A 17,317-nucleotide genomic window follows, 5' to 3' on the forward strand; every position below is an offset into this window, starting at 1 on the left:
TTTAATAACATCGTCTTTTTGCAGCAAAAACATTCAAGAATTCTTTCTTAGTCGTCAGCTCCGAATCCCACGACCCCACCGTCACTCCAAAACCTCATCACTACAATGGTTAAAATCAAAGACTGATGCTCCAGTTAACTATTCCTGGGTATCTTATTACCCCCAAACTTTGTTTTGTCAACCGCTACAAATCATTTTATCTCTTACAACTTCTCTGGGTCAGGAACTCAGGATGGGCTTGGCTGGGTGGGGCTGGCCTGCATAGGGGGGTCTTTCCTGCTGTTGCCATCAGTCGATGGCTGGCTGGATGTGGAAAGGTGGGGACTGGAGCAGCTGGGGCATCTCTCTCTCTCCCCTTTCACATAGTTTTAGGGTCTCTCCATGTGGTCTAGCTTGGGCTCCTTCACAGCATGGCAGCCCTGAGGTATCAGACTTCCTTCCAGGCTGCTGAAATCTCCAAGGCTAACATGGATGCTGCCGATCACTTTGCAGTACTTAGCTAAGAAGCCACAGCCTCTTCCATGGGTTATAAGTGAGTCAACCAATCCACCCAGTTTGATGGGGCATGGACTAAGACTCTGTCTCTTGATGGGGAAGAAGCAGGATTCTAGAAAAGCACAGTGGGATGAGAGATACTATTGCAGTCATTTTTTGGAAAATACAATCTGTGGTGGATAAGCCCCGGGAAGGGAAATAGATCACACCAGGCCTCGTAAGCTACACTAAAGTTCAGTTTCTGTTTTTGTTCTTTTTTGTTTTTTTGAGAGAGAGTGAGGACACGTGTGTGCAAGCCGGAGAGGGGCAAAGAGAGTGGGGGGACACAGGACCGAAGCGGGCCCAGCGAGCCGGATCCGGGGCTCGAACTCCGGAACTGTGAGATCCCGACCTGAGTCTGAGTCGAAGGCGGTCGCTCAACCGACTGAGCCACTCAGGCGCCCCTAAAGTTGAGTCTTGATAGGTACTGTGACGGGGAGCCCACTGATAGGATTTAAGCAAGAGAGTGGAATTTGGCCAATTGTCTTGAAAAGTTCATTACAGCAGGTGCGCGGATAACGAATCTGTGAGGCCAGTTAGGAGCGGGGGTCGGGAAGTTCAAGTGCCAGACATGACCGGGAGTCCGGCCTAGGTGAGGGCGCAGGGAGAGTGTAGGGGAAGGAGGTTTCCGCCCACCCAGCTGTTCTGTTCGAGGAAAACCATGGAGAAACAGGTTTGTTTGAGCCGCGTTGGGCTTGCAAGGCGAGGATGGACGTACCGAGACTGGAACTTGGGAGATAAAAATTTAGTAGACAACCAACAGCATTTAAAAGCACAGAAGTGAACTTCTGCGTCAGCCCAAACCTTAGAACCTCTCGACTCCTCCAGCACACACCACGGACGGGCCCGAAGTCTCAAGCGGACTGAAAGGCGCATGCGCACACCTACGCCCCTGGGCGGCCCCTGAGCCCCTGGGCGGCAGCTTCCCGCTAGCGCGCAAGCGCGGTGTGCGGCGGTCGCCATGGAGACGCGTGGCTCTAGTCTGCCGCTTAGCTCCTGCAGCCGCCCGCTCAGCTGCAGCGGGTCTTGGGCTGCCCCGGGCGCAGGTGGCGGCCGGGAGGGCGGATGGACTGCAGAGGGACCAGGGCGTCCGGGTACGGGTACGGTGAGGAGGGCGGCGGCGACGAGGAGGAGGAGGAGGAGGAGGAGGAGGAGCGAGAGGGTGGCACTGCGAGCTCGCAGAGAGCGAAACTGCCCCCCATCGCTGACAAAGCCTCAGAACTGGGCAAACGGAAGGTGAAGAAGAAAAAGAAGAAGAAGACCAAAGGGTCGGGCAAGGGGGACGGTAAGAGGAGCAGCTAGCGCGGTGGCCTCAGCTCCTGTGCCAGAGTTTCTTCTCCAAGGTCACCTGTCCCCACTCCTCACAAAGATCCCTCATCTACTTGCACGACCACCTCGGAGCAGAAACAGAAACCCTCCAGTCCCAGACAGATCCTCCCACTTAACGCAACACAGTGATGCGCCGGCCCTACCCATAAAAGCCATACGTGTCCACAGAGACCCCAAATCCTACATGGAGAATTCTCAACATGCATGGGGACCCTCTGCCCCCCCCCCCAGAGATCCCCAACATACGCAGTGATATTCCCGCAGAGCCTCCCAGGTCCACACAGCAACTCAGCTTTGCCCGGACATCCTCTCAATTGCCTGATCCCTCAGCTGAAACTCAGAATCTTAAACAGCCACACCTCGCCCACAGAAATGTCAAGCCCTCCTACAAGGATCCCCTTACACACACACACACACACACACACACACACACACACACACACACTTTCCTCAATCCTAGGTACTAGGACACTAGTAACCAACATGCACAGAAACACAGGCTTTTGCCTTCTGTGTCATGCTCTCTGGGCACCTGCCCTCTAGATGTTAGACATCCTGTAGATGCATATAAAGTATCTTTCCTGCACAGATTGTCTTCCGCCCCCCGCCCCCCTCCTTAGGCAGGGCCAGCCATCAGCCACACACACACCGTCACACCAGTCACTCCTGCATACTCTTATAATCCCCAGCTCCCTCAACGACAACCCCCTTATATCATTATAACCACCAAACAAAACTAAAGTACAGATACCCATCAGGCGCACCCTTTCCCAGCACATATATGTGTGTCTGCTACGACACACTCACATGCATAAACCCCACCCCACCCCTCGACGTTTCCTGGACACGTGACCATATGCACTCAGGTTCTCCAGTCTTTTTTTTTTTTTTTAATTTTTAATGTTTATATTTGAGAGAGAAAGAGAGACAGAGCATGAGCGGGAGAGGGACAGAGAGAGATGGAGACAGAATATGAAGCAGACTCAGGCTCTGAGCTGTCTGTCAGCACAGAGCCCAGTGCGGGGCTCGAACTCACAAGCTGTGAGATCATGACCTGAGCTGAAGTTGGACGCTTAACCGACTGAGCCTTCCGGGCTCTCCAGTCTTATGGATGCCTCACATACACACACACCAGCACCTCCCACAATCCCACAGGCTACCTGTATCTCACGAAAGGCCTCTCGCAGAACCACCCATCCCCCCAGTTTCTCGAGACACTGAGCACCCACTTTAAGGAGAGTGCAGTGGTGACACAGAAGGCACGTGCCTTTGACTGCTAAGTCTCCGGTGTCACTTGTGAGGTCCCCCTCTGGCGCTCTGCCAGTCAGAGAGGCGGCTCTCCTTGATCCCGGCGCAGCAGCCCTGACCTGCAGGATGGTTAATCCTTGGTTCAAGGTCCTGGGCCCTGGCCCACTGCGCGCAGAGCTGGCACCAAGGCAGGTGGGAGGCAGAGGAGCGGCAGCCTTCTCCGTGTCATCCTTGTATTGGGGGGAGGGAGCCACGGGAAGATTATGATGACTTCTTTGTGTGGGATCTTCATGGAAAGGCAAGAAAGAAGTTTTGGAGTTTAGTCCAAAAGCCCCATGTGTATCTCTAAAACCAAATTGAGAAACTTCTCGTCTTTTTGGCTTAGCTTCTGACTCTAGACTTGATGGTGGTGTGTAACTCCTACCGTCAGCAGCGGACGCCAAGTTATTTTTGAGGAGTAGGAAGACACGGAAGTGTCCAGACGGGATTTTTTTTTTCTTATTTTCTCTTTTTGGGGAGGGATTTCAGTCTCCCCAAAAGCAGAACGATGAGCTGATGAAAGAGCCACAACTGAGAGTATTTTATATGAGTGTTCTACAGTTCAGAAATGCTATGAATATAAGAAATAGCAGAACAAGACATGAAGCAAAAGTATTTCCTGGCTTGGCATAATACTGCTTTCTGCGGTCGAATGTAGAGAGCTTCTGTGTTGTTCTCCATTTCTCCCATCACGCAGAAGTCTGGACTAGGGGTAGAGTCATAGACTCCTGGAACCGGAGGGTACCTCGGTGGGCATGTGGGGCACGGATGGCATGGTGGAAAGACCAGCGCGCTGGGAGGCAGGCCCGTGTTCCAGTCCTGGCCCTGCCACTCACTATGTGATATTACTTGAGTTTTTTTTTTAAGTGTTTATTTATTTATTTATTTAGAGAAAGAGCACGAATAGGGGAGGGGCAGAAGGAGAGAGGGTAAGGGAAGGGAGAGAGAGAATCCCAAGCAGGCTCTGTGTCATCAGCGCAGAGTCTGATACAGGGCTCGAACTCAGAAACCGCGAGACAGTGACCTGAGCCAAATCAAGGGTCAGTCACTTAAGGGTCTGAGCCACCCAGGTGCCCCGTTAAATCAGACTTCTGGGGTCCCAGTTTCCTCACCTGGAAAATAGGACTGATAGCTTTTATCAAGAGGACCTGGCCTATAGTGTGTGCTCAATAAATGGTTCCTCCTTCCCCCCAAATGACCTGATGGAAAGCATGGAGCCAGTGGGTGGGTATGAAGCTGGTGGGCTGGGCTAGCTGAGCCCTAGGTCCCCAGCCTCGCCCCCCCCCCCTTACATCTTTGGTGACTTGGGCATCACAACCGGACAGGCAGCAGCCCGCACAGCGCTAACACCTTGCGTCTGCCCAGCAGATAAGCATCAGAGTCGCGGCCTGAAGAATCAGCAGCTGTCCTCCTCCTTCCATGACATCTTAAGTCCCGGCAGAGATCATGGCCCCAGGCCAGGGCGCAAGGCGGACAAAGCTGAGGGCAAGCCCGCCCCCCAGTACTCCTCCCCCCGAAGCCTCCGCCCTGTCGCCGAGATGGAGGAGCACCTGTCGAAGCAGGTCAACGAAAGCCTGCGCTGGGACGGCATGCTCGCAGACCCGGAGGCAGAGAAAGAAAGGATTCGCATATATAAACTGAACCGCAGGAAGCGGTACCGGGTCTTGGCCCTGAAGGGCTTCTACCCCGACGCGTGCGCAGAGAGCCCCGGGGGCCGCCCCTGCCTCCCGGATAAAGACCGCGGCCCCGACGGCAGGAGAGCCGACCGCCCGGGGCCCTTCGAAGGCTCGCTGGCACGCTCCGACGCGGCTCTGCCAGAGTGACCTCCACCCCCGCCGCCCCGGGCTTGCGCCTTGTCCTCACCACAGGTTTACGTGTTAAAAAAGAATAATAAAAGGAAATCAGAGCTCCGTCGGAAGGAAGCGGATGTCTGGTGTGTCCAGGCGGTCGGCCTCTCTGCTTCTGCCAGGCCTTGAACCCCCCGGGAAGCCGCAGCCCCTTAACCTCAGCAGTGTGACGGACACGGCTGCTGCAGGATTTTTTTTTTTTCTTCTCAGCTATGCTGGCATCTCTTTCTCACTCAATTTCTCATCGCAGATGTCTGTAATCTTTCCCTCGGAAAGAGAAAGTGTGTAGATGATCCCAGTTCTAAATCTTAAACCAATGTACCGCTAAAACACAGCATGCTTCTCTAGGCCCGAGAAAAGCGCCCCAAATATCCTGGAGTCTTTTTTTTTTTTTTTTTAAATTACACACACTCCCTGCCCTGATGTGGTCTTCAAAATAACTGAGTTCCAGAACAACATCCCTGGGAGATAATTATGAGAAGTCTCAAAAGGAATATTGCTTCCCTTCTAAATATGCCCCTCCCAGAGAGCAAATTGCTGGGTGCCAGAGGGGAAGGAGCAGGGGGAGGGGGGCATGGGTGAAGGAGCCCAACTGCACAGTGATGGGTGACGGTAAGCAGACTTGTGGGCTTGTGGTGATCACTTTGTAGTGTGGGCAAGTACTGAATTATAATGTACACCTGGAATGTCTGCAATGTTACATACCAATTTTACCTCACTTAAAAAAATATGTACATATAGTCCTCTAATCCCTTAAAACGGGATTTTAAGCAAACGGGACTTTAATTCTGGACCATTACAAAGGCCTTTCTATGCTTTTTATCCTAAATTAATTAATATTCTTCCTTCTCACAAATACTCACTGAGTGAGGGCCATGTGTTGGGTTGGGTCCAGAAGTGGACCCTGAGACAAGGATGCAAATAGATTATTTGGGAGGTAATGGAAAGATCAGTAGAGGAGGCACAGGGAGGGACAGACCATCAGTTCGGGACACTTAAACCAGTTTCCATCCTGGGTAACTGGAGCTTATCCCGCCCAAGTGAGGGAGCTGGGCTGTTCTACTGCCCATGGCATTGGCCGACGGGTGGTGCTGGGGTGGGGGTCGTTAGTTTCCTGGCATTTCCAGCCTACCAAACGTGTGGGCCTAGAAGCCCACTTTGGCTGGGGGCGCCGGGATCACCCGCAGGCTCAGAGATGCAGACTGAGCGTTCCGAGGGATAGGGTAGTCTCTGAGCAACATAGGTAGGGCCCAAGAGGGTCAGAGCAGAGGTCTCAGGTCAGGTCCCTGCCTTCCGAGGAATTAAAGACCTGCAGTGTACTCGGGAAAAGTTGGAAGCCAATACAAAACATCACAATGCGTTTTTGAAAGGCAAGCGAGAGTGGTCATCTGGGTCGCTGTTAGCCCCCGCTGACCGAGCAACCCTCTTCCCGCCTTTGCTTAGATAGCTGCTTACAGAGTTCCCATTTGGAAGAGCCCCGTCCTCCCCTGGAGAGCCCCCCTGGCAGGGGCCCTCAAACAGACAGCAAAGGCCCTCTCTGTGTGGCTGTCCAGGTCAAAGGGCACCCATGGAGTCAAGTGAAGAGGAACAAGGGCTTTGGCTCGGCCCCAGGGGGAGGAGGAGAGGGCGCACCTGTTAACGCTCAGCCACAGGACCTTGCCCGACACCCCAGTGCTCAAAGTAAAGCCAGCAGAGGGTGGGAAGCGGGGCTGCGCCTCCTGTGGCCTCCGGGTCAACCAGAGTGGCTGGCAGCGCGGTGCACAGAAGGGTCTATGGGCTCAGGATGCCTTGGTCGCTTTGCATTGTTTTCTTTCCGTGGGTGGTAAGAGTGGGGATGGCCGGGGGTCCCCTTTCTGCTATGAGATAGTCCGGCGTAGTGGTGAAAATGAGGAGTTCTGACATCAGAGCTGAATTCCTCTCTTTCCCACTGTATGTGCTAACTGTGTCACCTCAGGCCAACTGAGTGGCCTCTCCAAGCGTGAGTTTCCATATCTGGAAAGAGGGATGCAGGTACCCACCTCAGTGCTGTGAGACCCACATGCAATAATTACACAAAGCATTTAGCAAGCGCCTCGCGCCTAGGAAGCACGCAGGCCCCAGTAAGAGTTTTGAGCAGTGATATTTTGGGTGGGGGGAGCCCCACAGCTGATGGAGAGACCGTCCCGGTGATGGCGTGGAGCTCACCTCATCAAAGGGCGAGCTCCACAAAGAAACGGGGATTCAGTGGCTGGTCCACTCAGAGAAACCACAAAACAAATTTCTGGGGTGAAGAGAAGAGGGGATGTGGGAGGAACGAAGCCAGGGTCTCAACGTCTGGGGTTTTGGGGGCCTTGGGGCCAAACAAAAAAGTGCCAACTTAGAACTTGGAACCTTTTTATTATGGAGTTATATTCCATTGTATGAATATATGCCACAGACATTTCAGTCCCTGTTAAATGGACAGACACTGCAGTCACTTCATTTGGCTCTTGTGAATACAATTGTCATGGATGGCTCCTTTTTGGACCTGTTTTCATTTCTCTCGGATAACTATCGCCTGGTATTTCATTGTGGTTTTATTTGGCATCTCCCTGGCATCTAATGATGTTGAACACCTTTTCATGTGCTGCATTTTACATCCAGGTATCTTTCTTTGTGGAGTGTCTGTTCAAGTCCCTTGCCCATTTTTAAAAAAAACTATATATTTTTTAATGTTTATTTTTGAGAGGGAGAGCGTGCGAGCAGGGGAGGGGGAGAGACAGAGAGAGAGAGAATCTCAGTGCAGAGCCTGATGCGGGGCTCAAACCCACAAACTGTGAGATCATGAGCCGAGCTGAAATCAAGAGTTTGACGCTCAACCGACTAAGCCACCCAGGGGCCCCCTTGCCCATTTTTAACAGGGGTATTCATCTTTTAATGTTGCCTGCTAGGAGCTCCTTGTATATCCTGGATATATAAGTCTTTTGTCAGGTGTAAGTCTTTTTTACAGTCTGTGGATTACCTTTAATTTTCTTAAAGGAGTCTTTGAAGAACAGCGGTTTATAGATATATAGAGTTTGATGTATCTTTGCTTCAGATTTTCTATTTCATTGTGTCAGTTTGGTAAGATAAGTTTGTCGAAGGAATTCTCCTCTTTAACTAAGTTGTCAAATTCATAGGCATAAAGTTGTTCCTAGTATGACCTTAGTACGCTTTCAGTGCCTGCGGGGCCTCTGTGCCATCATGGCGTTGGTGATTTGTGCTATGTCCTGATCAGTCTAGCTAAGGTTTATCAGTTTTTTCAAAGAATCAAAATTTTGTTTTTAAAATGTTCACAATTATGGATCTGGTTCAATCTCATCAGTAGGAATCATTATTATTTCCTTCTTTCTTCCACTGCAGGTTTCATCTTTTTCTAACTTCTTAAGGTGGAAATCTCCATAAGGGGGGTGGTGGGGGTGGGGGCTGCTCCCCGCAGTTACTAATCATTGGGGTTACTTCAGGGTCCCTTTTTCGTTCTTTTAGCCTTCTGACATCTGTGTGATCAATCCTCTGTATGAAATCCCATCTGCTGGAAATATCTAGTATGATTTGGGCCTTGTTGACTGGACTCTGATTGTCACACACAGTCTATACTAGCATTTCTTAAAGTGCATTTCAAAAAACATTAGCCCTGTGTTTTTTAGTCCTTCATTAGTGTAGGAAGTGCTCATGGGTTCTCTGGTCCAATGAGTTTGGAAAATGCTACATCCTAGATTTTCCCTATTGAAGATTCTCCATCCACATTATCGTATTAAAGGCTAGAATAGTTTGTTGCACAGCAGATATCTGCTCCTCGCCACATTCATGGGAGAGTATGGTTCCCTGACCCGCTGATGTTAGGGTTGACCATGCAACTTGCTTTGGTCAATAGAACATGCGTGGAAATGACTCAGTGGCAGTTCCTAGGGCAGGCTTTAAGAGGTTTTGTATGTTTCTATGTGCTCCTCTGGGATCTTTTGACCTCTGGCATGAGAAGAATGTGCCCCAAATAACCTCTCTAGCCTGCTTCAGAGACAAGTGGCATGAACCTGAACTTAACAGCTAACCTTGGCAGAACTGCCCTATCAGACCGATAGACTTTTAGGCAAGAAGTTAATGCAGCTGTGTGCCACTCTGCTTTTGTGGTTGGTAAGCAGCAAAAGCTGACTAATGCAGGTGTTCTAAACACTGGTGGGTTTTTTTTTTTTTAATGTTTATTTGTTTTTGAGAGAGACAGACAGAGTGCTAGTGGGAGAGAGACAGAAGGAGAGGGAGACACAGAGTCTGAAACAGTCTCCAGGCTGTGAGCTGTCAGCACAGAGCCCGACGCAGGGCTCGAACCCACAGACTGTGAGATCATGACCTGAGCCAAAGTTGGACGCTTGACTGAGTCCCCCAGGCGCCCCATGCATGCAGGTGCTCTAAGAAGCCCTGCAGTAAATGTATGTGGTATTTTCAGCTTTTCATTTTCCCAACCTTTTTTTTTTTTAAATGTTTATTTATTTTGAGAGAGAGAGAGAGCAGGGAAGGGGAAGAGAGAGAGGGAGAGAATCCCAAGCAGGCTCCATACTGTCAGCACAGACAAAGCCCAATGTGGGGCTTGATCTCACAAACTGTGAGATGATGACCTGAGCTGAAACCAAAAGTTGGAAGCTTAACTGACTGAGCCACCCGGCATACCTTCCCAAACTTATTTCATCATAGAACCTTATTTTATTCCATAGAGCGCACTTTGGGGAGTAGTGTTATGAACAAACACTTTGTAGTGTCTATACTCTAAAACAAAATTATTAGAATTTAATTTTGAGGGGCGCCTGGGTGGTTCTGTCGGTTGAGTGTCCAACTTTGGCTCAACTCATGATCTCATGGTTCGTGGTTCCAGCCTCGCGTCGGGCTCTGTGCTGACAGCTAGCTCAGAGCCTGGAGCCTGCCTCTGATTCTGTGTCTCCGTCTCTCTCTGTCCCTTCCCTACTTGCCTCTCTCTCTCTGTCTCTGTCTCTTTCTCTCTCTCTCTCTCTCTCTCAAAAATAAAACATTAAAAAAATAACTTTGAAAAGAGGCACTTTTTGCAGTATGATTTGTTACTGAATCAATAAACTCATTCACTTTTCACATTTCTGGGAAATATACCAAAAAGGCTTCCTAAGATTTATCTTATTATTAGGGGCACCTTGGTGACTCAGTCAGTTAAGCATCTGACTCTTGGTTTTGGCTCAGGTTGTGATCTCACAGTTTAATCAGTTTGATCCCCACATCGGGCTCTGTGCTGGCAGCACAGAGCATGCTTGGGATTCTCTCTCTTTCTCTCTCTCTGCCCTTCCCCTCTCACAGTGTCTCTGTCTCTGAAAAATAAATAAACTTTAAAAATGTTAAAGAAAAAGGATTTATCATATTGTTAATTACATCTACTACTTTTTCTCGAGATACCAGCTTAATCTGATACGCTCAGAAAGGTATTTTTCGAGGGAAACTTGAAACATTATTAATTTCAACATGTATTTGCTTCTCTCTACACACACACATACACGCGCACACACACACAATTATAGCTTTAATTTTACATACTTTAAATATTTTTCCAACAAAACCTTGGAACTGCTATTAGCTCACTCATTTTATGGGAAATTTACACTATATAACCTAAGTGGCAATATTAGTTCTTGTTGTCATCCCTACCAGCCAAATTAGACTTCATTTCTGTTAAAAAGAGACTGGCTTTAAATATATGTATAGGATATGACAGTATATAAATGATAATATGCATTCCTGGGACATACTTGAGTTGTAAGTGCTTTATCTAAAGCACAGAGTCTTGCCATGAATTTGACACTTGAATGAAATAAGATGCCTTCACATTTCTTATCAACTCTCTTTTCTTATCAACACTTTGCTCACAGGGACTTTCCTTCAGGGAAGACAATAGTCTGAGATTGAAGAGATTGTGGGTATTAAATGAATAGTGTCATCACTTCAACTGCCTCACATTATGAGACATCAGAAGGAAGAACTTCCCAACACAGGCCAATCTAATTTCTGCTACCATACTTCATTCTTGACAAAATTATGTGTAGGACACTGACAGACATGAAGCCCCACAGTGGGGTCCTGGGGCCCCGACACCGAGGTTTCTGTCCCTTTGTCTAGTGCCTGTGGGCTTTTCCACCAGCCCAGAGCAGCACCCCACCATAAAATTAAGATGTGTTAGACTAACACGTGTATTTCTTCTGTAAAATGGGAGAGAGGTAATTTGGGTTTTGTAAACTTCTTAAATGTTTTATTATTCATTTATTTATTTATTTCTGAGAGAGAGAGCGTGAACAAGGGAGAGTCAGAGAAGAGAGGGAGACACAGAGCCCGATGCGGGGCTCGAACTCACGGACCGTGAGATCATGACCTGAGCCGAAGTCGGACGCTTCACCGACTGAGCCACCCAGGCACCCGAGAGAGGGAAGTTGAAAGGGGAGGGGTGGAGGAAGGACTGGTCCGGTCACAACTGCAGGGCAGATGCAGGATAGGACACACTGAATTTGGGAACAAATTCCCTAAACCTGCCTGTCCCTGTGAAATCTTGTTCGCCCAGGGGAACGCACCCTCCCAACCGAGACAGGATACGGTTAAAGCACAATCCCAGCTTAACGTTTCTCAAGAGGAGGAGCTGTTTTTCTCCTGTTTCTTCATCAAAACGTTACAATTTTACTTTGAAAAAGAGAGGCATCTCTAAGTTCTGTTTCTTTAAAGATAATTTATTGTTAAATGAAGAAGTCACAAAGCAAAATAGAATGGGACAGATGTCAAGATAAATTTAAAAAGGAGTTTTTGTCAAATGCTATTCTGGATCTCCTAAGGTTAGAAACAGGAAGAGAGTCCAAGGAAAAGGTAATCATTCTTTTTAAAAGGTCTGAATTGGAAAAGAAAACAACTTTTCTCTGAACATACAAATCTTCCTTATTACATGAAAACTATAATTTAAGAGACTGGGAAAAAAGACTTCTTTTTTAAAAAAGTAGGCTCCATGTCCAGCGCGGGGCTCAAACTCACGACCGTGAGATCAAGAGTCGCATGCTCTTCTTACTGAGCCAGCCAGGCGCCCCAAAGACTTTTTACTTAAGAAGTAAACTGTATCTCTCAGACATGCTTAGGAATGTTTGGTTTTAATGAGCAAAATTTAAAAACCATTGTGTCCACCTTGTAAACTAACACTAATCACCGATGATCAATGTCATTGGATCCACCCTACGTGTCCCATCGCATCTTCATATGCTTCCTTTCTTGCAACTTGCAGAAAGCAGGTTTGAAGAAATAGAAAAGACGAGAGAGAACTACAGTTGGTTCCCTGGTGAATGACTTAGGATACAAGCTGCTTTCCCACTGGCATTCCACGTTCACAATCGCTCCCTTCTACTTACTTTACTGATATTATTCAGATTCTCTCACCTAGACTGATTTGCCTGAACTTAACCCAACCCCCAAAACAAAGACATCTCACGTGGACATCCCAAAACGTGGCCGTGTTCAAAGGCTATGCTCTCCCACGTCTCTGCTGCCATGCTGCCCACCGTATTGTCCTGAGCTCACCCAAGTGTCCCCGCTGGGCCAGAGCAAAGCCTTGGGACTTCTCTTAATGCAATTTAAAAATTACCTTTACCTCTCGTCTTCAATGATAAGATTATGAAATCAGAGAGAAAAATCCATTTTTGTCAAGAGATGCCAGGTAATTTTACTCTTCCAAAGGCAGACGGCATTTGTCACTCTGCACGACGAAGGGGTGTGTGGAGTCCGAGGGTCCCCTTGACGGGTTCCTGCTTGCTCAACTTCACTATAGCACACTCAGGGCCACAGACCCAACTGAGAGATGTGGCCAAACAGTTATGGGCACGACGGGCTAAACATTGTTAAAGCGGAAGAGGACGCCCGGCAGTTTGGCTCTAGAGGCTTCCAATGACTTTAAAGGAGAATGATTATCATCACGCCTGCTCTCCTCAGTACAAAGGTCCCTGCTATGGCTCCAGGGTACTTACAGAGCTCTCAGGACACACAGAAGCCATCAACAGAAACCCAAAGATACGGTGGGAATCCAGGTCTACGATACACTATAACCCTTGAGCACTCGAGAGAATGTGGATGTATTCAAAGGAAATATCCATGGAATGTTCTTTCCAATATTGGAAGAAAAAAAGCCATCTGCCACTTTCTTTACTCAAAAACGTTGGGGATTGGCAGGAAGAAGAAAAAGCTGGGGCAGGGGCGAGGCAGGGGGGGCAGGGGGCAGAAACCAGAGACAGCCTGGCCCTCCGCACCCTCTGGCCCATCCGCCATTTCCGCTTCTGAAGCCACTTCGGCCGAATTCACGAAGTATCTTCCATCCGCACCTAACGCCCTGACTGTCACACTAAACTAAGCGCTTAAGAAAAAGATGTGCCATTGCAACAGTGCCCAAGTTTTGAGAGTTTGACTTGTGACATTAATTCCTATCCTGAAGTCACCTTTCCTTCACCTGGAGTGGGGGTTGGGGCGATTTTCTTGCTGTTGGGCTTAGACCTAAGGCACTGGAGGATTCCTCTGCAGTGCTGACGCCGTCAAAGTCCTAAAGGCAGTCCTAAAGGCAGTTGACCCGGGGTCCCTGGAGAGGACACCCACCCTGATGAAACAGATTACCAGAAACATCTACCTCTGCCCCCTCCCAGACAGCAGCAAGGCCTGGGTGTGGCCGTCCTTTCCCACTGTGAGCAGAAGCCCCTCGCAGAGTCCCCAAAAGTGGTTTCCCTAAGCATTCTTTAAAAATGCTGTTTCTCTCAAAAGGGCTCTCTGCTATGTTCTGCCTTATGAAAACATAGGAAAGTATTTGGAAAGCCCAAAATACATATCAGAAGAGTTCCACAAGCCTGTGGAGACATCAGCAGATGCCAAGGGTTCAAGGCGCGTTGCCAGAGCCCAAGCTTGGAACCAGTGGGTGGAAGGAACCAGAACTGAAGCTGCTGTTCTCAAGCTGGCCGCTGTTGACCTGACTCTCCTGAGAGGTCAGAACACGGGGAAGCTTTTCTTTCTTTTTTTAAAGCATCTTATATTGTGGTCTGGGTTTCTCCTTCCTTCCTTCCTTCCTGCCTTCCTGCCTTCCTTCCTTCCTTCCTTCCTTGATATCATGAAAAAGATTTCGAAAATTCCAAGAGTTTTTGGTGAACAGGAAACACAATGGAAATGGGAAAAAATACGGCACGGAACTCGGTTGTCCACAGACTGAACCCACATGGATGTCACAGCTTACTGAATGAGCACCGCTCTCGGGGAACACCTCGGGCCGATGTCTCCAGACCCCCTTGCCCCACCCCGGCCTCCCCCAGGCCAGCTGGCCAATGGAAGAAGAGCTCGCTCCTCCCTCCCGATTTCAAACTGGGGCCCTTTTCCTTTGGCTCCAGTTGGCTTCCTGTTTTCTCATCAAACTGAGACTTTGGGGACACCAGGCAGCAGCAAACTAGCAATATACTCCTTTTAAAAGCAATTTGACCATTTTTAAAAACCGAAAATTCTCTCAATGGTTCTAAGATGATGCCGTGACATTTTTTCCTTCCCCGGGCCGGGCTCAGAGGCATGTGGAGGGCAGACTCCTCTGGGGCCTGAGCTGCACTCGGGGGCAGCGGAAGAGCTGGTCCAGCCCCACCCGGGCTTGAGTCAGCACTCATCCGAGAGGCAGTCGCTGCCCAGGAGCTCCGTGGCCTCAAGCTCCACGCTGGACAGGAATCTCCTCAGCGTCTTGCGGCAGTTGTAATCCAGAGTGGTGGTGTAGACGGTCTTGGGGTACTTGGGGTAGACGATGGTGGTGCTGAGGAAGCGGGTGGGCTTGTGGCGGGGTTCAAAGCGCACCTCAGCCTTGTAGTTGCGCCAGGTGCAGTTGGGGATGCAGACGACTGTCTGGCTGCAGGAGGCCACGGCCAGGCCCAGGGGCAGGTGGACATCGTCAATGAAGTGCCGCTCTGAGTCATACTTGACCGAGGACGTGTACCTTGGAGGGAGATACAAGGCAGCATGAAGCCGTTTCCCTTGAGCTTGGGGCTCAGGGATCCCTACTGTGACCTTGAGCCTCTCGTGGGGTGCGAACCTTGAGCTGTGGCTACTCTGGTCAGAAGCAGCAAGGAGCTGAAGCACTTACTGTGTGGGACGGTTCTAAGTACTTCACTTCCAGGATCTAATTTATCTGAACCAACCGCTCTGGGAGAGGAAATGGAAGTGCAGAGGTCAAGGTCACGGTGGGAGTGAGTAGCGGGGCTGGGGTTTACATGCAGGTGTGCGAGATCCCACAGTTTACCCTGCATGTGCTGTTTCCCATGGCGGGCAGCAGCCCCGGAGTCCAAGCCCACGTGTTTAAGCTAGAAGAGCTCGGTCAACTTGCATCTCCTTTCTGCGAAGGGGCCCGGTAACGGAGCAGAGGGTTAACAAGTAGCAAGTGCTGCTGGTGGTATAACAAGGTGGATTCTACCGCTTTACTAGGGGTGAATGGTTGGTATTCTCTGTCCCCTGAAGTCACCAGCACCTAGCTTGCTTCCTTCCTTCCTTTTTTTTCTTTTTAATGTAAGTTCTATTCCCAACATGGGTCTTACACTCAGGACCCTGAGATCAAGAGTCACATGCTCTACTGACTATGCCAGGCGCCCCCACCATCGGCTCTTTGATGAGAGGATGATGGAACCCAGGAACCCTGAATGCTGTTCTGAAAGTTCAGTGATACCAGGTACTAGTGCTTGGTCCAACCCTGGCCTTCAGTTTGGAGATGCCCTCAAACCAGAAACTCTGAGATGAGTCCTTATCAATCAAAGCCAATTACAGTCTTGATTTCAATAAAATAAATTAACATCCATACTCTACTTTTGTTAAAAGTCCTTCTTTGGTAACTTGGAACCTACCTTTTATTCTTTTCTTTCTTTTTAATAATTTTTTAATGCTTATTTTTTAAAATGTTTTATTTATTTCTGAGAGAGAGAGAGAGACAGTGTGAGCAGGGGAAGCTCAGAGAGAGAGGGAGACACAGAATCTGAAGCAGGCTCCAGGCTCTGAGCTAGCTGTCAGCCCAGAGCCCGATGCAGGGCTCAAACCCACGAACCGCGAGATCATGACCTGAGCCGAAGTTGGATGCTTAACTGACTGAGCCACCCAGGTGTCCCATGTTTATTTTTGAGAGAGAGAGAGAGAAAGAGAGAGGGAGTGAGCAAGTAGGGGAGGAGCAGAGAGAGAGGGAGACACAGAATCTGAAGCAGGCTCCAGTCTCCAAGCTGTCAGCACAGAGCCTAACGCGGGGCTCGAACCCACGAACTGCGAGATCATGACCTGAGCTGAAGTCAGACGCTTAACCAACTGAGCCACCTAGGTGCCCTTCTTTTCTTTCTTTCCCTTCCTTCCTCCCTTCCTCCCTTACTTCCTTCCTTCCCTTTCCTTCCTTCCTTCCTCCCTCCCTCCCTCTCTCTTTCTTTCCTTCCTTTCTTTTCTTTTCTTTTAATGTAAGCAAAGCATTAATTCATTTTACTAAATAATTATGGCAGCTTCACAGATCTTGAAATAAGAATGAGCATCACATNATTTCGTTCAAAATACAAACTCCCCAGGAATCAAGGGCTGAAGCGCTCACCTCCACACTGGTGAGCTGCCTTTGTTCCCCATCAAAGGGCCCTTTGTTTTTAAGGGAACTGAGACTCCAGCAAAAAATCCACCAGCTACCAAAAGTAAAATTCCTTTCTCTGAAAAGACAGATCTTTAACAGAGGCTCTCAGTGAATCTCTGCCCCCAGGTGATCCTGGATGAGATACATTCCCAGAGGAAGGATGGTGCTTCAGATTACAAGTGAAATTGTAATCGGAGACAAGGTTATAGCACCCTGAAGCAGGGGTGGGGAAACGGGGGAAGCAGCTTGTGAAAAGAGGAATTATTTTATTACAAAATCGTAACTGTCTGATGGCCATGGTGCACGAAGTGCAAAAAGCAAGTCGCGGACTTTATGTATAACACGATCTGGTTTTTGAGAGGCATGTCTACGTATTCAATTGGTGAGAATAGGCGAAGAAATCCAAAGTGGTACCCAGCACACTATGAAAAGCCTTTGGCACACTTCTGTGATTAGCTCCTTTTTTAAAGTAACAAGCATCAGTTTCTGGCTGGACCCAAAAATGAAAAACTGGAAAAAACTCAACCAAAGCAGGGCCTGCTATATTTACCTTATTTCCGTCGGCGGTAAGGGGTCAAACTCCACTCCTTCGCCAAAGGACAGGGGGCAGAGCCTTGGCGAGCAGGCGAAGGCCAGGGGGCTGGGGGGAGATGCTGGATTCTGGGGACGGAGAAGGCAGTTAGACCACAGGCCA

At 49.0% G+C, this 17,317-nt stretch overlaps 2 protein-coding genes across 2 annotated transcripts in view; one reads left to right on the forward strand and one right to left on the reverse strand.

Moving 5' to 3' along the window:
- The first annotated feature begins 1,599 nt into the window (after positions 1 to 1,599).
- Positions 1,600 to 5,064, forward strand: LIAT1 (ligand of ATE1). The gene is made up of 2 exons (XM_077749829.1): positions 1,600 to 1,819; positions 4,519 to 5,064. Exons 1-2 carry the CDS (start codon positions 1,600 to 1,602, stop codon positions 4,971 to 4,973), a joined length of 675 nt encoding a protein of 224 aa, XP_077605955.1. The 3' UTR covers positions 4,974 to 5,064.
- Positions 5,065 to 11,698: 6,634 nt separating this feature from the next.
- RFLNB (refilin B) overlaps positions 11,699 to 17,317 on the reverse strand; it is a 7,096-nt gene continuing 1,477 nt past the window's right edge. The window contains exons 3-4 of the mRNA XM_077749830.1: positions 17,174 to 17,283; positions 11,699 to 14,973 (exon numbers count right to left, since the gene is read on the reverse strand). Of these exons, the coding sequence (XP_077605956.1) occupies positions 14,643 to 14,973; positions 17,174 to 17,283 (441 nt within the window). The 3' untranslated portion in view covers positions 11,699 to 14,642. The remainder of the gene's footprint in view (positions 14,974 to 17,173; positions 17,284 to 17,317) is intronic.

Source organism: Crocuta crocuta, unplaced genomic scaffold (assembly GCF_008692635.1).
Source record: "Crocuta crocuta isolate KB4526 unplaced genomic scaffold, BGI_CrCroc_1.0 scaffold149, whole genome shotgun sequence".
NCBI classification, from domain to species: Eukaryota; Metazoa; Chordata; class Mammalia; order Carnivora; family Hyaenidae; genus Crocuta; species Crocuta crocuta.